Genomic DNA, 24162 nt, shown 5'->3' on the forward strand with positions numbered 1-24162 from the left:
AGAGCTCAGGGTCAATCTGAAATTGGTTAAACGTCTGATACCTTAAACAGCTCTAATTGAGGCAGGAAGATTTAGGAAGATTTAACACTATTCTCTCAAGCAAAGCCCTTAACAAAGATGCCCTGTCTAATTTAGAGCTTGTACATCCTCTATATATTTGTTAGGAAAAAGGCTTAGACACACAAGCTCTGAGTTGTTGCCCCTGTGAGGCTGAAACACAAATGCAGAAAACACAGGTGTGCTGCATTATCTTACCTAAAACCAACTGGCCCTCTTTCAAGAATGTGATCATTGTGCACCATGTGTGTGCATCATGTGAGTAAATAAATTGGGGTACCCTTCCCCCAACCACACACACACATACACACACACATACACAAACAATGCTGCAGTCAGCTAAGCTCTGACATGAGACAAAACAAAACGTTGTTTGATCTAATTTATGAGAAGCCTTTTGTGCAGCTGCAAAGCACTGATCAAAAAGAGCTTAAGCGCACATGCTGTCAGCTTTTCATTTTCATAATTTTTTGTGTTAGCCAGCTACTGGAGGAGGTACAGATCAATAATGACTCCCAAGCACACCGTGGCTCAAATGGGTGGGTGGTGATCAGGGCGCTGCACCCCACTCCTTCTCTGAAGCAATTTTCACACAACTAATCTCACTTACTTTGGACTAGACACAAGAGAAAGTTAAAAAGAAACAATCTGCAAGGTCGATAAGCAGCAGAGGGTAAATCCATTCTCACTCTGCCAGAGGAAGGATTTTAAAACATGAATTGTTTAGGGGATAAAGCTTTGCGTGCTATTTAAAATTCACTGTTTGGTCGAGAATCACAAGAAGCTGAAGATGAAAAATCTGAGGCTAGACACAAAATCCAAATTTCCACTAACTTTTGTCCAATTATCCCAGTGCTCTGCCTTTTCAAGCCATTTCTCAAAAAATAAAGGTGCCCACCTGTGTACTGCAGCACAAATCCATTGCTGCTGAGGGAAGCATCACTACGGAAAGCTAGGAAGAGCGTGTTGGAGCTGCTCTCAATGCGATCTGGAACATCTGTGCCGTAAAAACTGCCCAGCAAGGGGCTGAGGGAGTCTGGCCCATCGTAGATATGTAAGAAATCATAGCTGGGCTCCAAGCTGAACCTGGTTGCAGAAGTGTAAATAAAAAGCTCACAGTTACAATAAATTAAAAAAAAAAAAACACTTCACTGGTATCATTTTAAAATGAGCAAACCTAATGTTTTATTTATGAGACACGGTTAGTTGTGCTGGCAAGCTTACTGGTTGAAGCTAAGAGCGATGACGTAGTCCGGTGTGACAGTAACTGTCCAGTCACACTCCCGTCCATGTGGGTACGGTTCAGGATAGTCTGGAGACAGAATCAGCCCACTAGGACCTGTCAGGTTCCCGCCACACGGAGCTATGTGGAGAACACGGAAAGGAAATGCAACAGTACGGAACAGGAACAATCATTTTTAGCTGTATAATAATCTATAAACATATTCTGTTCTGCAAAAATCTTATGTTTTAGGATTGTTAAATTGTGTTTTTATTTATTAAACCTGTGATTGGTGATCTTATTGTTTCAGATTATTTTGGTAAAACTTTCACATAGCAAAAACTTTAAATAAACTGATTGTTAATCAAATGACTGCTATTAACAGCTCAATCAGTACTATCAAAAAATAAAAGAATAAAGGAAGAAAAGCTGCATGGCTACATAAGTTTCCAAAGGTTTTAACAAAGACCTTCTTCAAAGTAGCAGATACATAGTTTAAACTGTGGTCTACAGCCTCCAGCTCTACATGGTAAATTACTTGCTTCCTTCCAGGAAGTCAATAACCAATGCCCCACTTACCATGATCTCACCTGTAACCGTCAGGGGACTGTCTTTCCCAACCCCTCACCAAAAAAATGATCAGACTTATTAAGCTAAACACTAATTAAAGAGGGTAGCTAATTAAAAGGTCTTAATCGCTGTTGTTAACACAATGTTTTGTAGAGCACCAAGTGTGATCACATAAAAAAAAAAAAAAAAGAAGAAGCGTAGAGCTCTGACCGAGAAGGTCTGTGTTGTTACCAAGAAACAGGATAATCAGATCAGATGTCTGTGGCAGTGACTTTAGCAGACATCGAGGGAACACGCCAATGGGGTTTGCCACTTAAGATTCACTTAAGGAGTCTGTTAAGTAATCAGATTGGGAATCTGTATCATCTACTTGCTTCACAAAATTCAGATCATTGAGAGTGGTGATACAGCAAAAGGCTATAAGTGGGCTGTAGGCCAAAAATATACTTTAAAAGATGCATTTATTTTTATGTACCTTTCTCTTCTGTCTTTACTAATCATATCCTTTAAAATCACATGACCAGAGTGAGTTTATACTTTAGGAATATAATGCATTTCGGTGAAAAGGGTTGGCTAGTCCTCATGATAATCCATTCAAAATCATTAGTCATAACTGACATCTACATGCTGTGTTAACACGGTACCTGTGCATGTAGGAGGATCTGGCTGCCAGAAGAAGCGACCGTTGATCTCAGTGCAGGTGATCTTTCTGGCGCCCTGCAGGATGTAGCCAGGATCACACTGGAACACTACATGGTCTCCGGGCTCCCTGCTGTCCCCACTGCGGGTCCCGTTAGTGGGCATGCCCGGGTCGTTGCAGGAGGTTGCAGTAGAGACTGAAGGAGCAAGACAAGGCTCAGTCAAAGAAAATTAACCTTGGTCATAAGATGAAGAAGGTATATTACTGTTAAACCTGTCAGTTTTTTCTCTACCAGTTCCCACCCAGCCATTTAACCCATCTAACATTTCCCTGACTCCCCCCATCCTCCTGTCATTCTGCCTCCTCACCAGAGAACTGCAGAGCGAAGCCCTGCTTGCTGGTGAAGAAGTCCGTAGTGAACTGCAGACTGATGGTGTTGAAGGTGCTGTGGGCGTCTGGGGGCAACGCTGAGCCACTCAGTTCCCTCAGCAGGACCCCTCCGTCCTGAGGACCATCCCAGATGCGAAGCACATCGTGGACCTCCTCCGTGTGGAAAACCAGGAAATGCAGACTGTTAAAAACAAGGACAGATACTTTAGAGGCCATGGCAATTGACAGACAACACTCCGTCTGATATATTTAGACTTTAACCCCCTGCATCTCCTTTACAGAAAGCAACCTCAGGCACACAAAAAGCTGTGTATTTTCTTAGTGAATCATGAAGTTGGCACTGAATATTGCCACCTCTTATATGCATTTGATTTTGTTCAAACAAACCTCAGGTCCTTTTAATGGAAGGTAATTGTAGCAGAAGTCCACTTGCGCCTTGCAGCTTTTCCATTAAAAGCTTTAGTCAAGAGAAGCATCTAGGCTCCAACTCCTTTGTCACATAATGCTGACGATACACAGACTGGAGAATTTTGTACAAAGTATTCTGCATCCCCCATTTTTTTAAAAGGTTATTATTGAGGTTCAGCTTTTGTTCATATTAAATGGAGGCTAAAATTATGATAATTAAACAGAAATGTAAAAAGAAAATCTAGGCTTTTAGCAATACAATTCACAGTTTTTGAATTGTAAAAGAAAGATGGGGGGGGGGGATTTAATCAAACCACAGAGTACTGAAAAGAATCAATCAAGGTAATGATGTGATTAAAGGAGACAATGAGAAGAGAAGAAAGACAAAGGCAAACAAAATAACATTTTAAAGTGAGTCACAGGCACCAGATCCAGGGCATTCAGTGAATGTTCCACAATGTCAGTCAAGCAGATACATCTGCCACGGCATTTAATAGTTTCAGTCTAGACATCAGAAAGATGATGCTGTCAAAATATCTACCCTTCACTTTGGCACAGACAGCTGTCAGCCAGCTGGTGGTCCACTGGATGTGAAATGTTCTGTAGTTGTGTATGTGTGTGTGTGTGTGTGTGCCTCAGTACAGTCAGTACAGTGGGTTCATAATAATATATATTGCTTGGAAACTTGCCTGTGAGCATATGCAGGTATGTGTTTTGGACAGGCTCAGCAAGACTTAAGGAATAGTAAGTGGTACTTTTGAACAAATGAGAGACTGGTGGCAACTTGATGTTCTAGTTGACACGGGCTACTCAATATGAACGACTTAAAGTTGAAGGCAGTCAGTATTCTCAGTAGTTTTATCTTGCAGCAAGTCTCAAAAAAAAAACCAAAAAAAATTCACCGGTCTCTGTGGGTAATGTGTAACATCCTCCATGCATGTCACAGAGATACTGAGATACTGGGTGAATATAGACTTAAAACAAATTCTAACACAAAATGAAACAACAAATGAATCCAAAACTTACAGATAAGTAGCACTGTTGTGTCCCATGGCTTCAGATTTCATTTAAAGGATTTAAATAGTTTGTTTGCAAAAAAAAAACGATTATGAAAACACTTTCATTATTTAAAAAAAAATGTAGAAAATCATTTTCCCCAAAGCAAATTTTAGACGTTTTCCTCCGTGTTTTTTTCAGTTTAAATGCAAAGCACACAACCCTCATGCAGTACTTAAGTTCTAAGCATTTTTTTAAGAGCAGTCTAGTGAGCTCTATTTATTCTTTTATTTTGTCCACAAGCTTACACTTAGCTTATTATAAATCTGCCCAATAGCCCTTTTCTCAAAATATCTTTTTAAATGTGTTGAATGGTAATCTTTGTCCTAGTCATCCAGAGAAAACCATGGTACTTTTTGTGCTTTAAGTATCCTCATCCCTTCACACACATCCACACACACAGCCCTGAGCTACAGATGATGCAGAGGAGAAACAGCAACCCACTGATACGTCGGATTTAGCAACAAGTTCCCACCGTTTCTGCATAATTGGTGTCAGACTCCGATTCCCATACTGTCTGATGTGTGAGCAGCAGCCAGAGGCTACTTAACAATGTGCTGTGTGTGTGTGTGTGTGTGTGTGTGGATATACTGTACATAACCTACTTGACAAGTCCTGTCGCTAAGCCTATGAAAGAAGTGTAGATAAAACAAACAGATGCAGACAGGCACACTGGTACATACTCACGCAAATGTACACTGATAGGTATATTTGAAGGGTGTGTTGTACTACACGCCCATACATAAGCATCAGTGCCTGGGAAGCAGATGCGGGAGCAGAGACACACACACATACATACGGCACACGTAGTAGCCTCCTTATCGCTCCAAAGCAGCACATCACGTTTCCAACAATGACCATCAAAGAACTGGCAAAAATACTAATCCTGCACTTTGCACTTGTTCCTCTGTTTCCAGTTCTCTAGCTAACGTTCACTGAATTGCACATAATACACTGTAATTTGCAGTAATCACTCAAAACTCAATGAAAAATCTTCTAAATAAAAAAAAAAGCACTTTATTGATATATATAGGCTGTTATAGGAGACAGAAGAGAGAGCAAGCTAAGCCTGTTCACTTCTCGATGCTCTGGGTTTCACAGAAAACCAACTGGAATTCTAAATTACAAAAAAATTCTCACTTCCTAACACCAGTGCTGGTTTACTATAACATAATACTACTAATAAAATAAAAACATAATTAAATTTTGACGATAGGAACAGTGGTGACCCACTAATCTCCCACTAGCCCCTTCACCTCCAGCGACCAAAGGTTAAGCTCAAAGGCCTCCATAGCTGTCATGTAAGCGCCTCAGGCAGTCAGATGCTTGTTATGCAAATGCGGTAACAAAACCCTTAGGTTTCCCTCAGATGTTCCACCAGATTTGCAAGCAAGTATGTGTGCCTTCCTCCTATCAATGAGCGCGTGTAGCTACCGCATGTGTGTGTCAAGACAGCACTGAAGATGTGAGTGCGCGTAAAAGACAGTTCTGGGGATTAGCATGAACAATGTTGGAAATCGAGCACCTGTCACGTGTTGGATCAGAGCACGCGTGCCGTCTGGGGTCTCACGTTCTAATGCAACCTTCAGGACTGTCAGGCACCAAATGGCATCGTGTTCCATTTCCAGATTTATGTATTCGAAAGAAGACAAAAAGGTGGGTGGAAAGCAAGAGGGAAAGCAGAAGGTGAGGGAGGGAACAAAAACAAGATGGGCATTAATCATGTCTGGGCTGCAGGAAGGAGAGGATGATGGCGGGAGGATAAGAGGTTGATGGAGAGCAGAGGAAGCTCTGAAGGATGGAGGGATTTGTGCTGAGCAGTTGGATGGATAGGATGGACATGGGCTGCATGTTAGGATAATTGGTTCCTTTTATACAGGATCTAAATAGCCTATCTCTCCTTGTCACTTTCTGGGGAGTGAAGGCTGGGGGGCGAGATAAAGAGATAGTGAAAAAGAGAAGATGGCAAGAGGATAAGAGTGATGTAGGAAGGTAGGATGTTGAACAAGATGTTGAAACTCTCTCCTTATACATATATGGCACAAGGACTACACTTTTTACTGAACCAGTCCTCTTGAATATTAGTGGGAGAGACATAATCTCCCCAAAAACTAATTAAAAATTGACCAACAGGGTTTGTTTTCACAACACTTTGCAAAAAATCAACAGTGTTGTATGTAACACTAATGTAGCATTCTGGTTTTTCACATATTAAAACATTTATGTATGTAATGAAATAGGGAGATAGTACATTATCTGACACTGATTATACCTAACCACAGAACAAACCACATTGACAACAAACACCACTTCAACAAACCACACATACACCCTATATAGACAAAACTATTGGGCCATCTGACCATTACACCAACGGGGACTTTAATGACATCACATTCTAAATACATAGACATTAATATGGATCCCCCCCCCATAGTTATAACAATTTCCACTTTTCGGGAAGGCTTTCCACAAGATTTTGAAGTGTTTCTGTAGAATTTTTTGCCCATTCCGCTCCAGTTCATCCCAAAGGTGTTGGATGGGGTTGAGGTCAGGGTTCTGTATGAACCAGTCAAATTCTTCTACACCAAACTCATCCAACCATGTCTTTGTGGATTTTGCTTTGTGAACTGGGGCACAGTCATGCTGGAATAGAAAAGAACCTTCCCCAAACTGTTGCCACAAAGTAGGAAGCATAGCATTGTCCAAAATGTCTTGGTATGCTGAAGCATTAAGATTTCCCTTCACTGGAAGTAAGGGGTCGAGCCAAAACCCCTGAGAAACAACCCCTTACCACACATGAATTCAATAATAAAGAGGTGTGTCCCAACACTTTTGTCTATATAGTACAGTACAGTATACACACCCTAACACTACAAACAGTAGAAATAATAATAATGCAATTTTTTAAGGTTTGCTTATGATTGTGATACATTATGATTACTTTGGACGGTGTAGATGTCTGTGGCAGAGATATATATATATGTATATATATATATATCTATGCTGGGTAGCTTAGTTCATAACAATTAATCATAAATATTCATAACAGGTGACTTTTATTTTGTATTAATAATCTCAATCTGTAAAATAACTGATAACTAAAGTTTCTAATAAATGCAGTGGAGTACAACAAGTACAACAGTTGTAGAGCTGAAGTATAAAGCAGCAGAAATTTAAGGTTAAGTTAAATTGTACTTATATACAGCACTTGAGTAAACTGTATTTAGTTACATTTCATCGCTGGTTTTTCAAAATTTTAACTGTAAGATTTTATTGGTCCTGAAAAACAAAACAGAATGGTCGGTCCATAGCTTGGACAGCAAAAAGTCACCTGAAATGCAATTTTTGCAAATCAAATACTAAGCCATATTTGGAGCTGGTTTGAAATTTTTGGATTTCTACAGCTGTGCCTCTGTTTACCGCTTTGGCTGCTCAAACTTAATTGTAAAGTGTCTTTTATGGCACTTTCAACACAAACTTAACAATGTCAAATATAGAGTGAACAAATGCATCAAACCAGCTGAGCAGAATCCATGCTGCTACGAGTGGTCTGCACTTTGATTTGGCAGGATAATTGTTTAACAGGCGAGATGATGGATCTCCATTTCTTATACTTCCACAATGGAAAACCACATCCCCAATACCTAATTACACACACCTATGCTGTTATCTCAGCAATCCATGCAGATAGGCTGATGATGTCTGGACACAAATCTGATTTGATCAATTGCAAATAAAAGTGCGCAATGTCCATCTTAAAGATCTGATTCAAGAAACAAATGTCAGTCGGCAGTTTTCTGGATACCTTTGTCTCACAGAGGAAAGGGAAGATTTTGGCCTCTGCGTGCAGTTAACATTTTGTGAAAGATATGGTTTGAAGTTTACAGCTAAGGGCTCTCCTTTACACCTGTCCCCTTCTTAACGAGATAAAACAGCTCAAGCAAGTGTCAGAGGAATGGCCGTGAGGAGATGTGATGGAAAAGATTTCCTAGGTCTTTTTTGTTTTTTGATTCTGACTTAATTATTTTGTATTCAGATGAGAGAAATAGAGAGAGAACCAGAGAGAGCTGAGACTTTCTCGTATGAATACAAAATAGTCTTGCTGCAATCACAAGTCCTGCAGGGAGTCTTGTATGTGCGCAAGAGGATGATAAATAAGTAAGTATGTGTGGTGCATATGAGTGTATGTGTGCGTGTGTGTGTGAGTAAGAAAAGAGATGTCGAGAAAACATACGTTTGCAACTGTCTGCTATCTCACAGTTAATTGAGACTGCATGTATAAAAGCAATGTCACACTGAGAGCTACACTCATCAGCATGTGTGGACGTGGCCTCTGTGAGACAGTCCCTGTGGGATCATCCTCCAAGGATGAGACACATCCATACCGCAGGCTTAAGAAAGATGCCAAGCGCAACAGTGCGACCGATACACACATGGGGGGTATTGACACCTGAGCCAAGCTGTGTTCACAGAAAGCTTCGTCCAGCCCATTTACTGCAGGGCACCTGATGTAATAACATGTAAGCGGTTCTACCACACAGATGAAAGGAGAGTCATGAGTATTTTTAGGCAGGATACGATGTAAAACTGGAAATGAATCAGTGAGATAAAAGCAGACATTTAGGAACACACACACACACACCTTCTAACTCTAATTCTACAACTCGAAATCCAACTCCAAGATTTCATTATTTTTGAACTACGCCTCTCCGTAAGCTGAACAGCGCAGACAGCTCTGATGATCTTATCTACACACAAATCCTGGTGCTGCTACGTAGACAGTGGAGGAACTACTGAAAGACATGACTGACAGTGCCAATTGTGACTTACTTGGGCTTTGAAGACATTTTGTAATTCAGCTCTCATGAGAGTTGTCAATAGTTGTAGAGATCAACTTCACTGACCAAAATCGCTGGATTAGCACCAATAACAGTTATTTAGCAAAAATAAAGTCCTACCCCTTTTACGGCTGATGTGCAAAGTTATGCTCTATTCTATTCTCTATGAGTGTCTTAACAGTGGAAAGCACCTTCGTCACGTAAGTACGGATTTAATTGTACAACACAGGTGGGTGCAAAAGAAAGACAAGATAAAGTAAGCACTAAACACTCCCATGAAAGCAACACCGTACTACAGACAGAGTTTAGCTGTGGGTTTTATTATAACAGCCTCAGTGATCTTCACATCTTCCGTCCTCATCCTACTGATGCCTTGTCAACAACAGCCAAAACCACAATTTGGTATCCTGACCCACATAATACACTGTGCCTCATTGTGCTGCAGCACTCTGATTCGAAGCCATGCTTCTAAATAAACACTAAATGCCAGGTTTTAGATGGATACTTGTGGCTTCACTGTTACGTGTATCAGCGTGGCTCGGATCCCTGCTTTGATCTGTGTGACAGTAACCGCTGAATGTTCCATCGATGAAATGGCTCATTGTCTCCCTTATCACCATGATTCTTTTTATCATTGTTATTATCTCTTTATTTCTGCCCTCCACTCTCTTCCTCCCACCTGTATCCTCTTTCCATCACTATCTCTCGGCAAACCAGTTGGTAGACTTTTCAGATATCTGCTGTCACTCGGCACAGCTCTTGGTCTCTCTCACCAGCACAGCACAGTGCGATTAGTGTGCTACCTTCAGCTACACCATTTCATACGCGAGCAATCCCTGGGCTAATGCATTGCAAATTCTTCTCAATAATGAATTGCGGGGGTAGGATCAAAGGCATGGATATGGAGCATACCTTTGCAGAGGAATGTCGGGGACCCAGTGGTAGTGAAGGCACTAATGAACCTAAACTAGCACTCACGAGGGACCCAGAAATGCCGGATGTGCAAGCCAGGGGACAGAACATATGCACAAATAGATCAATGCAGACAACTGCACAGAACTGTATGACATAATGCAAAATGATATGGTGCAGTTATCAGAAAGAAGGAATGTATTAGGGAATGTTTTTTATTGTTTTGGATTCATTGCTGCATGTCGGATTTGAAATGAAACACCTACTAACTTAATGTAAAAAGTGCCTTAAACACAAAAATGTTGGCAGTTTTAAATGCATTACCAGAAAAACCAGGTGTGTAGACATTAACCAACACTGAATAATTTACCTTTTACTATTAATACTACTTCTTAATGGATGTATTCAGTGTATCCAACATTTTTTTCTTATTCTTTCAGGTAAAGTAACAAAGAAGCTTACACTAGTAAGTGTCCTAAAGTACAGATTATCATCACTATTGTGAGAGTCTCTCTTTTCATTCTTTTCACTTCTCTGACATAATACACTTGGGTAAAATGCAGAACATATCCACCTTAATCATGATTCTAACTAAATATGTTTATGAATTTCCCAGCTTAACTTACTCAAGTTATGACAGATGTCTTTGTAGTAAAAAAAGAAAAAAAAAAAAAGATAATTATGATTGATTTCATAATCAAGTTATTGTAGATATAAGTTAAATTGTACACCAAATTAATGGATCCAAAAGTTTACAAATCAATTCTTTTGATGTGTATATTTATGTTTTTTGATGCAATAAAGAGCTCAACAAGAAATAACAATAAAAATAAAGTTTTCACTCAAACAAACCATACTAACCAGTCAATTTAAATGTCCATTTAAACGGAGCCAAACAGCTTGGGTGTAAAAGAGATAGCTTTACCTTTGATTTTTGCATGATGCATAAACAGTTGGATAATGATAATGGAGGGAATAATAAACCACATAAAAAAGTAATATTCCCTCTGATATTAAGCTTCAGTCCACAGTGGTCAAAACCACCATTTGCCAGCCCCCAAATCCATGTATACAAGGCACCAGTTCACATATCTTCACCCCGCTTTCAACCTAACAGTCCTTTTTTTTTTTTTTCAAATCCACTGTGCTGAAGTACAGACAAACACAACACAGGAGAATATAGTATAGTATATACATAAATGTTCCACTTTGATGAGCATGTGATCTTCAAGGAAAAGTTAATCCAATTTAAGAAGAGGAGAGAGATTACAGCCCTCCTACTTAAACCATGTATTGTGCTCGGTGCCTCTTCCACATGTTCCTTCATCTACACATGTACTTATAGATTTGGCGGTATTCTCCTTGAAGAGTGATGTTCCCTCAAGTATCGAGGCTTACAAGATTATTACATTAGTTTACAGCGCCGCTTCATGACAGTACACAAGCACAGTTAATATTCAGAATACACTGAACACACTTTGCTTGCTTCATGCTTGTGGCTTAATGGTCATCCATTTTAATGCTGCCACAACATGGCAGTTATCACAAGCATGCTGATAAATGACAAGCACTGATCTCAACATGCCTGCATTTCTAAGTACCCTAATGGATAGGGAATAGCACTAAAACCGCCAGGGTTGAGGCTTCAATATCCGCAAGGACACCATCTTAAAAATGTATAATAAGCACTCGGGATAATAAAGTTTTGGTTTAAAGAATTCAGTAAAGTCTCACATACAGTTGAATTGTTGGGGTGGATCTGGGTTGAGAAGAAATGAGGTGAAGAAAAGTGAGTTGTTTCATTAACAATTACAACATCTAATTAAATAATTGGCGTAGTATTTGGCGGGAGTATTTCAGGCAAAACATAGTCACACCAGAAAAATAAGGGGGTTACAATGACCATATGTCTCTGTTCTGTCCCCTGAAAGTCACAGAATACATCTGCAAAAAGTCATTGGCATACATGAATAAATGCACTATTTAAATATGTATGAATAAAAAAGTATGCATAAATGAATGCTTGCAGAAATCACTGTAGGTGGTGGAAGTGGAAAGAAGCATAATTATTAGCAATGTTCTGTCATTTTAATAAGAAAGAAAATGCCATCGTTCTCTCACCGGAGCCAAAAACCCTACTGGTGATAAGATGACTGTGTCACTGGTAATGATACCAGGTGATGATCCCTCTTTTGGACATACCATTCACAGCACAACCTGCTAGGAGTCAAAACCCTGGGGGAAAACTAAAAACACATCCAGCAAACATCTGGGGATCCCTCAGGACATGATGTGGTCTTGACGTCGCTATAACTCTGACACTGGCAGTGACAATAGTGGAACATCAAGATGGATAGACATATTATCTTTAGCTTTTTCAATACAATGTATATGACAGGAAATAACTGTGGTTAAAGAATAAGTTCAGGTAGTTTAAATCACAACAAAGGTATCAACAAAATATTCTATCCAAAACCAAACACGTCGCAGGCTTTTCCTAGTTACGTTTCATCACATTCATGAAAGTAAAGCGCAGAGTACATATAAAAGTCAAAATGAACTTGGAACACTTGACGTTCTTTGGCATAGTTGCTCTGAAGTGGTATTTCCCCTCACCCAGTAGTAACTCAACTGTTGGCCAATAGCAGCTCTCTTAAGATTGATTACACAGCAGCCTGTGAAAGTGATGAATGCCACTGCAAAAAGGGTGGCTGAATTGGAAGTATATTGAAAGGTGGTAGATTGAGAGAAAGCCTGGAAAAGAACAATGTACTCTGAAAACTAGAAAAGGAAACAGGGTGTCGTTCAAACCTGATAGTGCTTCCAGGGGCGGCCTCAATGGTCCACACACAGTGCAGGTTGTGTTCATATGGAGCTGGGTAGCCTGGAGACAGGATACGACCTGAAGGCTCATCCTTGATGGTGCCCCCACACTCCGCTGGAAAGAGACAGGGAAAACAAAAAGACTGAGGGATGAAGAAGGTAAATGATGAGTAGGAGTAAACAAATAAGTACAAGCTCATCAGTGTTCTGAAAGTCAAATTAATAAAAGAATAATGCAAGGTTAACATACTTAACATACCAGAAACTGCACCAGCCCACTTCCAGTAAAGTGCATCACATCAGCTTCCCCTCATCATTATTAATTATTGACACAGCAATCATGTGCTCAAATGTGATGTGCTTCATCATCTTGTTTGCAATTTGAATGATAGGAGGGAGAGAAGCCAAGTCAATATACTCTGTGTGTATCTCTTTGGCTCAATCCCCCATCCCCACCAATGACCTCATCCTGCTGAAAGTTGATCGACTTGTTGACTAAACAACGTTCAATATATTAAAGTCGAGTTCAGTGAAATTATATTTAAGTATAGTTTCAGATTAGACATGCACTGTATGTGGTTACAGAGCGTAACTGCCCTAATGGAGATATCGCTGGTTAACACCTGCCGACCAACATGGCAGCTTTTGCATCACGGCAAGAAAGTGGAAGACTTGTCACGAATGAGACAAAAGTAACTGTGGGTGAGCTCACAGCAAGTTTAGTAGTAAAAATAGACAATAAGATGCTGTTAGTATGGTGTCGGTGAGGGATATGGTCTCTCTTCCTGATTTTAAAGCTCTTACAAATACAAATGGTGAGTGAATCGACTCGCCCTTGTCACTGAGCACAAATATTTCAAGTGATGCAATGTGTTGGTGTTAACCAGTGTGATTTCTGTAACTTTTTTATGCTGCCTTCTTACCCGGGTCTCTAGAAAAAGAGATCATTGATCTCAGCGGGACTAGCCTGGTTAAAAATGGGTTAAATAAATAAATAATAAATAACATCAATGCTCAACAAGCCCACCCGAGGAACACAACATGCATCCAACATGAGCTCATGCATCGATGAAACACCAAAGCAAAATCAGAGGCCAACGTTTTGTAAAGAACTATGAGAAGAATGAAGTTTCTTTTCAGCCTTGAGTAATGAATTGCCATCAGAAATAACATCAGACATGAAGTGTTTTTGTTCACATTTCTAAGGCCATCTCATCTGACAAGAAGACTGTAAAAGTGTTATTGTTTCTTTTCCTTCTCCCGGGAGAAAGATAGATTCTTCAAAGAGGAGGAAAATGGAGGTATCATATTGATGACGATGGTGGTGATGATTTTGAACTATGTGGCAAGCAAGCCCTTTACTGAAACACAGCAATGTCAGCAGAAACACAGAGCAGCAAAAAGGAAGTAACCACACAACTAAAGAACCAAATTTGTGGTCAATAAATCTTAGAGTGAAGAGAAGATGGTGATTTATCACAATCAACCATGGCAGAGCGACTCCCTGTGCTGGATGGGAAATGTCTCCACACACATCTTTCTAAAAACAACCCACGATCTGACATTTTGTTTTTTGTTTTTGGCCGCCCTCTCTACTCAAACTTATCATATTGTAGGAATGTAAGACATGTAAGACACAACTCAAACAGACGCAGTCCAGCATTCGCACCACACACAAACTGTTCAAAAATGTGGTTTCAGAGATTAATAAGTAGAAACATGCTGTTTACTATCATTTGCATATGTCATTGTAATTAAATATATTGGATATGCACTGCACTGCACAATGTCAATAAAATACAACCCCGTTAGCAGCTCAGGAATCCAACCTTGCAACTTTCTTCTTCTACGACTTTCAGCTTATGAACTGTCCCGACTTTTCCCGACTCAATTTCATTCCCCTTCCTCCCCTACTCACTATACCTGTCCCATCTGTGCTCAGTGTGTCCTCGCTGCTAGAAAATAATGCCACCATTACAAACGGAAGCAGTCCCTCATCTGCTCCCAAATTCAGTTTGGCTGTTAGGCTATCATCTGCAGGGGCATGGGGAGGACAAACGTGTTCAGAGATATACAGTATGGTGAATGTTGTTTGTACCCAGACACGAAATTACCTGTCAGTTTGGGTTGAAACAGGATCCAAGCAATACTATTCTAATCACCTTGGCTGATGTCAAAGAACACCATCCTGCCTGTTTTCCTCACTGAGCTTCTGGCTGGTTCCTCAGAGACTCTGTCAAAATGTCACCCAGGAGAAGCTCCAAAAAATTGCTTTGGGTCTGTTATAATGACACCATATAGGCAGTGTATATGTGTGTGTTTGTTTGACAGTTTTATAGATTTGACAATAATAAAGCACACCATATTTGTGTCAGCCGCTTCAAGTAACAAGTGAACTGCCACTGAACTCAAACAATACAAACAATATGTAATAAAATTATTTCCATTAAACTGATTTTGAAAGTTGTCCCCCCTCAGACAGTTAGGGGTTAAAAACCTGCCCGTGTGCTTAGTACACTGCAGATAAGGGGATAGTCTTATTTTAATTTAAATAACAATAATGTGAAAAGAGGAACTTTGCAACTGTAATGCAGTGTGAATATGTGGAGTTAAATAGAGCAGAGTCATTTTTGATGAGATAATGCACTGAACAAGATGGTGGGTGAGCAACTGAAAGGATGCCCCAAAATAGCAGACGTAAAACAAACCACAGAGCTTTTTCTAAACCTGCACTGGCGAATTCATATTGTTATTAGGATGAGGAACTAGGTCAGACATTGTAGCTCAGCTGGAAATGAACAAAAACTGGTTTGGATTAGCACTGTGCCAAAGAGTAAAACAATCACTGCTAAACAGTGTAATACAATGTAATACAACACAATGGTGTTATATGGTGTTGATATTCTAGCAGAGCATAGCATAATAATGCTAGGTGTAAGAAATAGTGATGTAATCTAAAGTAATAAGACATGTAAGGCAGGATAGCACAGAACAACATAATGTACTGAAGTGCTGAAATGTACCTGACTGTCATCACTTCAAAACAATTTTGACTCAGTAACTAACTTAATACTTTTATTTCACAATATTTCCCTGACAGTTTTATCTACCATAAAGGCTAAAGGTAACAGGACTCAATTTAACAGGTCAGTGTAGCTTTCCTGATAAGACTGGGCCGTACTGGTCTCCAGAGAGCTTTAACTTTGACTACTTAAGTTACACTGTCACCCTTATGTACATTAACAAGAGGTTTAGAAAGCACTAAAAATACTTGAGTAATAATAATATAATAATATAATAATAATAATAATAATACTCAAGTAAAGGATCTGAGTACATCCCTTGTCACATACAACAAGCCACAAAAAAGAAAAATGTATAATTCACTGGAGTGCAAGACAAAGGAACAAATCAGTAGAACCCAACTCTGTCAAATAAAATCATACAGCTGTCAACGGCATGGACGTACTTGATCTCCCACCGTTCATCTGACTTACCAACACAGAGTGGGAGGGGGCTGTCCCATGCCCTCCTCTCCCCCCTCAGGCAGGTGAGCACCTCGGGGCCTTTCAGAGTGTAGCCTGGGTCGCAGCTATATGACACAGTGCTCCCAGCAAAATGACCTTTGTCCTCCCGCTTGTAGCCAAACTGGGGAACACCTGGATCCTCACATTTCACCAGCTCAAAACCTTGGAGACAGAGAAAGTGTAATTATATGGATTAGAAGAGCACTGAAGAAGAAAGAATTGATGTGATTTTTATGTGGCTGAAGCAACAAGGTGGGTTGGAAAATGAAATACAGGCAAACAAACTATAACTACAAACTAAAGAAAGGCAAGTGTGTGTTTGTGTATGTTACTCACTAATGAAGTGCAGTTCAAAGCCTTTACTGGTGTTTTCTGCATTGCTGATGAACTCCAGCCACATGGAGCTGGAGGTGGAGTTCAGGGTGGTGTCTAGCAGCTCGTTGCCTGTAAACACCCCCAGCAGACGAGCCTTATTACTGCTGCCATCAAAGACCTGCAAGGGACAGAGGGAGAGTGGGAGGAAGCATCTGAGTTAAGATCTGCACACACAGATATGCTAACAAGGCGCACACACACAGGGGGTTACAACTGTCCTCCAACCCCCACCCACTCACTTTGAGCATGTCATCCTCCTCCAGTCTGAAGTCCCGTGCTCGTAGTTGGATGCCTTTGCCAGGCTGCGTCTGGATGGAGTAGATGCACTCGTGGTTGTTGCCGTAGTAACCGGGGTAGTTGGGTGAGAGCAGCACCCCTTGCATGCCAGTCACGGATGAACCGCATTCAGCTAGAAAAAAAGAGGGGGAGCAGAGGGACAGACGGAGAGAGAGAGAGAGAGAGAGAGAGTGCAAGAAACAGAGAGAGAGACAGAGAGACACAGAGAGAGAGAGAAGGAGATAGAAAGAGGTGAAGGCGGTGGTGTTGGAGAGAGCAGAGGACATGTCAATCGCTATATGCTTGAAACTCATAGCGTATTTATTCATGCTGTCATGCACAGGGAGATGGGAGAGCGATGGGGAGAGGAATGTGGTCAGTGACTACACCTGAATGCTGAGTTGCACATCATCATAATCACAATGCAATCTGAATATGATTAACAGCAATTTCAGCTCCATTCGAAAATTGCTTTCTCTGAATCACGTCAGGAAAAAAAAAAAGTGAAAAAAATTGGGAGAAAAGCTTTCTATAGAAAAACAGCTGCCAGAATTGAAATGACCACAAATGTACCCAGAATTTTAAATTCATGAATGCAGTAAGGTAAGACGAAGAAAGGCGATGGGATTGTCTGAGGGGTAAATGGAAAAGTATCAAGGCTGAGTATGTGTGTGTCATCACTGTCAGCCTTTAAAGGCTTTAATCTAGAGGCAAAAAGAACCATAAACTACAAATGAGCATCTTTATTCTTACCAATAAATATAAACATAGGCAGTCAGGTAGGTGACTGTTTTGGTACAGTTTTAGAAGAAAATTGCTGGACCTACTTTACATGCCTAAACCCTTAAAGTAAACAATTAGAAACAAATCAAATATTATTAGTGTGGGTAAAGAAAAATAAATGTGAAAAAAAACATTTATTATAATGCCATTGTTATATCATATCAACACACTAATGCAGGTTTGGTCCTGGAACCAACACACTGACCTAAATCACTGCATTTGTCATGTTTCCCAGGTAAAAAAATGAACAATATCAATAATTAACATATTTCAGCTTTTTGATGTCATCTTCATTAGAGCTACTGCTCTATATAATCTGGACAAAGTCAAAAAAGCTGTTTCTGGGAAGCTGTCCAATGAAGAGACAAAACGTGGGTGGAGGAAGAGACGGCAATGGGGAGGATTGAAAACGAAATGCCTCATCTTTCAACGTGACGGACAGTTTTGTGCATTTCTTAATGGGTGGGTGTTTTGTGAAAGGACTAGTATGGTAACATGGCATTGTGAGAGGGGGTAGAAGGGAAGTGACAAAAGCAAAAATAAAGCATGTGACCACCTACCAACACACCTTGGCAGAGGGGAGCTCCACACCCTCCTTCTGCCCCCTAAACAAATCACCCTCGCCGGACCCTCCAGTCGGTAACCCGGGAAACAGGAGAAGATGAGGGCATCGCCCACGCCGTACTGAAGCCCTTTCCTGGTGCTGTATGGAGGGATTCCAGGATCCTCACATGGCTCCAAATCATACTCTGCAAAAAACAGAGGAAAAAACAAAAAGAAAAAGGTGTGAATGAATTGTGCTCGTTTGTTTTTCTCATAGATAACATCACAGTTAATGTCATGTCTTATGACACTTAAATGTGAGAAAGAGTAAATTGAACTCATTAAGACTTTTGTCATGCTTTGTACGGTCGAGAAGTTTTTTTCAATGATAAACGGGAAGGGAAACCATGCTTAAATTATGCAAATCACATCTACACAACAAACACTAAATGCCATTCATTAAAATTAATAAACATCATGTGCCTTTGAGGGTCCGTTCCAAGCAATACATCTGCACAGTCAAGCTTCCATCTGTTTAGCTATAGCCTCTTGTTCTTCCTGTGAAATTAAACATTTTTTGACACAGGTGGTATTGAGCATTTCAAATTGTTAGTAATAGTCTATTTTCTGGATTTGCTTTACCAATGCGTTGGTGTTCAATCAAGGCAAGTTGTGAGAACAGAAAGGTGGAATGATGGTCTCAGTAGGTAAAAGACCATCTGTGCTCTATCCTAATTGATTAATTTAAAATTAATTAATTCTCTTGATGTTAACATTTCATAATTCACTCTCAAGTGACAGTAATAACATATTTCTAGGACATATACTTGCTTCTTGTCATGTCCTTATAAACTAATAAATGTTGTTTGTGTCAGTAACCTATTGAAAGAGACCCTCGTTATTTAAAGGCTACGGCAAGTCTCACACTCACTCGAGATTCACTCTCAACACGAACCTTAAACGCTTACTGTGGCAACCTTGCTTTTCCCAAATTCTCACTCTCAATTTCCTCTATATGATAAGAATGGCTAAGTATTGTTACCAGCTCTATCAGCTATCCCTTTTTTAGTTTCTCATTTGAATGACTGAATGCATTCTTACCCGAGAAAGTGATGTTGAATCCCTCGTAGGAGACAGAGAAGTCAGAGAGAAAGCGAATCTGAGCCGTGTAGTTACCAAACAGGCCTGCGCTGAGAGGTGGAGGCAGCGTGGAGCCCGTCAGCCTCCAAAGGGGCTGAGAGAAGCTGCCATTCTCTGTCACCAACAAATGGTCATGAGGGCTCTCAAGATGGAAGGTGTGGAAAGTGAACTGAACACCTGAATAAGAAAGAGAAAAAGATCCATTTCTATAATCTTTACATTTATTTTTTTTTCAGTCTTGCTTTTCCCATCATTATATGTTACAGGATCAATGAACACATATCTGCAGGTTGGAAATTTGAATTTAAGCAAGGATGAAAGCTAAACTAACTAATCTAATTCACTGGAGACAAGCTTTGGATTTACGTGAAACTAAATATTCTCTGTTTCATAATGCATACCGCATTAATTCCCTGTCGTCCACCTTAAATACTTATCAAAGCCGTTTCACCCATGCTGAGAGAGCGTCCGCAAATAACGCTGTGTCAATTTGATGTGAGTGCTCTACCAAAGGTGACACGAGTGTCGTCCCGTGGCGCTGTAGCCCTAGGCTAAACTCTCCCTGCTCCAGTCTTACAGAGACAGCTTGTTCGGCAAAATAAAAAGGCCACTCAGTGGGAGGAAATGACATTGTAAGGGAAATTGAATTTGACTGCTGCATGTGTTGACACTGAATTTATCTGCTAACCTTTGCCATGGGAGGTCTCGATTATCCATGTGCAATTCAGGTTGTGCGGGTAAAAGTCTGGGAAGCCAGGTGACAGGATGGTACCGACGCTGCCCTGGATATAACCTCCGCACAATGCTGGTGACGCAGGTAGAATGGAACCAGCAGGTGATGGATGAAGGACAAAAATGAAAGGCAAAATCAGAGAGGGCAAAACAAAGTGGATGAAGACAAAAATTTGTAAAAAAAAAAATCTAAAAGTTGTCTGTGGATTTACAGTGCGGTAAAATGCATTTTGCAAGAGGTGCCCTTCAAGACAGCATAAAAAGGAAAGAGTGGTATCATCAATATCATTACAGAGTGGGCAGAATCAATACTGTCCTTAAATATAAAAGCATTTACAACTGATGAAAAAGGGAAGCATCAAATAGTAAGCTCACCACCATACATATAAAACATTTATGATGAAATGAGGCAGAAACTTTTTAAAGTCTAAAGTAAGAGTCGTTGAAAGAAACGTTATCATCTTATATGGATTTTATAATAACTCAGGAATATATAGCAATCTAAATGTGATGCAATATGAAGCAAAGTGCTCAAAATGATTTCTCATGTTTCGTCTGGAGCAACGTACAACAATGAATTCAGCTTTAATCCCATTTATGAATAGGAGGAAATTTGGCAAGAGACTATTAATTTCTAGGTCAATATTATGGAACGTACCATCACAGCTAGGCAGGGGGCGACTCCACTGAAAATTGGGTTCACATTCTAATGGCTCTGGGTCACTAAGTGTGTACCCAGCTTCACAGCTAAATGTCACCAAAGCGCCCACATAAAAGTCATTGCCGTGCCGCTGTCCATTGACAGGTATACCAGGGTCCACGCAGTGATCCGACTGTAACTGTAGCGCTGGAGAGGAAGGGGACAAAGAAGACACATGATGAAAGACACAGAGACATGTGTACTTAAAATCCACCTGCTTGCATTGTAATTGGCCTTATCCTGTTTTTAATAGGTCAAGGAGAGGTAAAAAATGTTAAAAGGCAGTTTGCTTTTCCAAAGCATACCTGATTAATAATTTACTTAAACATCCTTTTTCAACACGAATGAACCAATGAAAAATTTTAGCACTCCACCTTGCATAGTTTCTGCCTAAGCAGTGCCTGTAGTGAATTATTAAAGCCTTGTAGAGATTTACAACAGACAAAGTGCAAAAGATTACCAGTGGTAGAAACGACGTAATTTTGAGAAAAGCAATATGTGTCAAGGCAGGCATATCTGAGAGAATAATCTCATCTCATTTACTTTCTAATTATAGGTGTCCTAATTAGAATGGCTTCATGGTGAAATTGAGGGTCTGCAGAGATTATATTTACAACCAAGACCGAGTAGCTTTAACTAGTCAGGTGAACAAGTGGCTCTCTTGTCTTGAACTGGTCCATCTGGATAGAAATAGATTCATTTCTGTCAGGGACTGGCAAACAAGCCCTTCCTTTACAGTTCATCTTTCCTGTGTCTTCGGATGCAGATTTGACTTTGTGTGCTCACAAGCTATGAGCCCTTACTTTCGTAGCGTATGCGAAAGCCGATGTCGGAGTGGCTCTTGTCAGTCGAGAAGAGGAGATACAGGAAGTTGGAGGTGCTGATGAGGAACTGGGGAACCTGAGTGCCCTGGTAACTACCAATTAGAGGTGAAGAGGGAAAGCGTCCATCACGCACCTCAAGGACGTCATAGTTGACCTCTGTGCGGAACCTGAAAACAGAGAAATGAGTTGAACAAGATTTTTATGCCTCAAAAAAACGCAGTAGAGGCTTAACATATAGTTCAGTTTTGCTTTTCCGGTACTCAAGCAAATGAATCTGCTTTCGGGTAAATGAGCAATACTTAGTGAAATTCAGAATTAAATGGAATCTAATAATCAACCAAATATAAAACTAACTGAAAGATGTATAGAGTTTCTAAAAAATATAGATTTTATATATTCATATGTTATTGGCCTCAGGTAAAATCTGAAAAAAAAAAGCTGTATAGCTGTATTCCCTAAAAATGAATGAAGCTTATTCAGTCAGACAATAATTCATACCAGATTTGGACAATGATATAAATATATTTATGTCAGCTCTGAATATGTTGCTTTTAACTAACATTCTGAAACCAGGAGGGTTACATTTTGTCATTTCCAATTTACACATGATGAGCGTTGCAAAAAATCCAACATGCTTTGGTGAGTGCATCTGTTTTGCATGTATGTGTTTGTCTGCGCGTGCATGTATGTGCTCGTTGTGTGTTTCCATTTTTGTTGCCAGAGCCACTTCATCTTCAAAGCCATGAATAAATTGGTTCAGAACCATGTCATCTAAATGAAGCGGTTTGTGATATTTTATTGATGTTACATAAAAATTAAAGAGCAACAAACATTTATGTTGTATTCATTTTGCATGGCGTGCTGTTGTGGCAGGGAGGACGATGAGATGGGCTCGCAAGGATGAGCCTTGGTGAAACGCTAATGTAGCGTTTGATCCTGCGACTGTAATGCTCTTTCTCTCTCCCTCAAACATCAGGACAAATTACCTCCTCTCCCATCTCTCCGGTTCCCCTTGATGGAGCATCTCCACTTACATACACATGTACATTTACAAACTTTCAGGTTGAGTGCAGTTCTTCTTTGTGTATGAACTGTAAAGATATCTGCGGCTCTACAGGATGAGGAGTATCAAACAAAAGGATCAAATAACCACTCATGAGTATTGCCAAATAGAACACAGTGTTAGGCGGTACATGCCGTGCATTTGATCTGCTGCATTATGGTCAGAAAGGGAAGAGGTTAAAATAAAATGATGGAACGCAAAGGAATAAAGGTGAGCATATGTTGAAACTGTGAAAAGTAAGTGAAGTCCAAGCTTAATGAAAACCTAACAAAAAAGGGGAATAAAAAACAAAAGAGAAAAAAACGAGGACACGTTCCTATCAGGGTGACTCACTTGTCGAAGATGATCTTGATGGGGTAGCCTGGAGGGGCCTCGATGATCCATTCACAGTTAAGGGCCTCCTTATAGAGTTCTGGCCAGCCAGGGGAGAGGATGATCCCACTGGGAGCCTTCAGATCCCCTCCACATGGGGCTAACGGAGAGAGAGAGGGAGAAAAGGAGAGAAGGAAGAGAGAGAGCAGATTGAATTATGCATGTCTTTCCCAGCTGATGTATGACAATGTCCATAGATGATCTCATGCATCAGCCGGGGCTCATCCCATTTCTTTTACTGTCAGGGGTCTATCTCTTGTAAATTGGTGACAGCTCACTTCAAGGTTAACCATTTCTCCTAGGAGCATACCTCTTATTGCACATGCATCTGCGTGCATGCACAAGGGCACAGGTTACATTACGTTGTGCATGCGCCCCCCCCCCCATCTGTCATCAAACCCCTCCTACAAAGGTGCTGCTGTCATCTCCATCAGAAAAGAGAAAACGGAACAACTTTGATCGCTAGCACAAAAGACACTTGAGCTCTTCAAGCCCTCTCCCTTACCCTCATCTGTGTTACTGCTCACTTTGCAGTGCATCTCTTTAACTGCCTATCCTTAACCAGAACACAAAGGCACAGTGGAGGGCTTAGTTACAGTGCCAGTTCCTCGTTCCCTTTGAAGTGGAATGATTTAATCAGCCAACTCAGCATACTGAAGGACATCTATAAAACGCATTACGTTACAAACGCAGGGGTATGATAGATAGTCTCAGAGGAATACAAAGCTGCTGTGGCACATGGGGGCAAGTGGCATGTTTTAATAATAGTCTCTTCTTTGCGTATCGTGAATAGTGCACATGATTAGGCCCTTCAGAGTCCTAGTCGGGTCTGTACTTGATGTACTATGCTGGTGGTGCCCAGGAAGCTGAGTTGTTTCAAACCTTCTTCTCTGGTTTGGTGGAAACAG

General features: G+C 40.4%; 1 protein-coding gene across 1 annotated transcript in view; it reads right to left on the minus strand.

Moving 5' to 3' along the window:
* The window catches only part of csmd2 (CUB and Sushi multiple domains 2), a 254062-nt gene that overhangs the window by 63148 nt on the left and 166752 nt on the right, over positions 1-24162 (minus strand). Inside the window, exons 20-33 of the mRNA XM_046417596.1 lie at positions 23216-23354; positions 21799-21986; positions 20954-21142; positions 20252-20368; positions 19525-19740; positions 18441-18629; positions 17061-17230; positions 16783-16939; positions 16417-16608; positions 12908-13034; positions 2858-3060; positions 2494-2685; positions 1282-1420; positions 956-1143 (exon numbers count right to left, since the gene is read on the minus strand). Of these exons, the coding sequence (XP_046273552.1) occupies positions 956-1143; positions 1282-1420; positions 2494-2685; positions 2858-3060; positions 12908-13034; positions 16417-16608; positions 16783-16939; positions 17061-17230; positions 18441-18629; positions 19525-19740; positions 20252-20368; positions 20954-21142; positions 21799-21986; positions 23216-23354 (2406 nt within the window). The remainder of the gene's footprint in view (positions 1-955; positions 1144-1281; positions 1421-2493; positions 2686-2857; positions 3061-12907; positions 13035-16416; positions 16609-16782; positions 16940-17060; positions 17231-18440; positions 18630-19524; positions 19741-20251; positions 20369-20953; positions 21143-21798; positions 21987-23215; positions 23355-24162) is intronic.

The sequence above is a fragment of the Scatophagus argus genome, chromosome 17 (genome assembly GCF_020382885.2).
Source record: "Scatophagus argus isolate fScaArg1 chromosome 17, fScaArg1.pri, whole genome shotgun sequence".
Lineage (NCBI taxonomy): Eukaryota > Metazoa > Chordata > Actinopteri > Scatophagidae > Scatophagus > Scatophagus argus.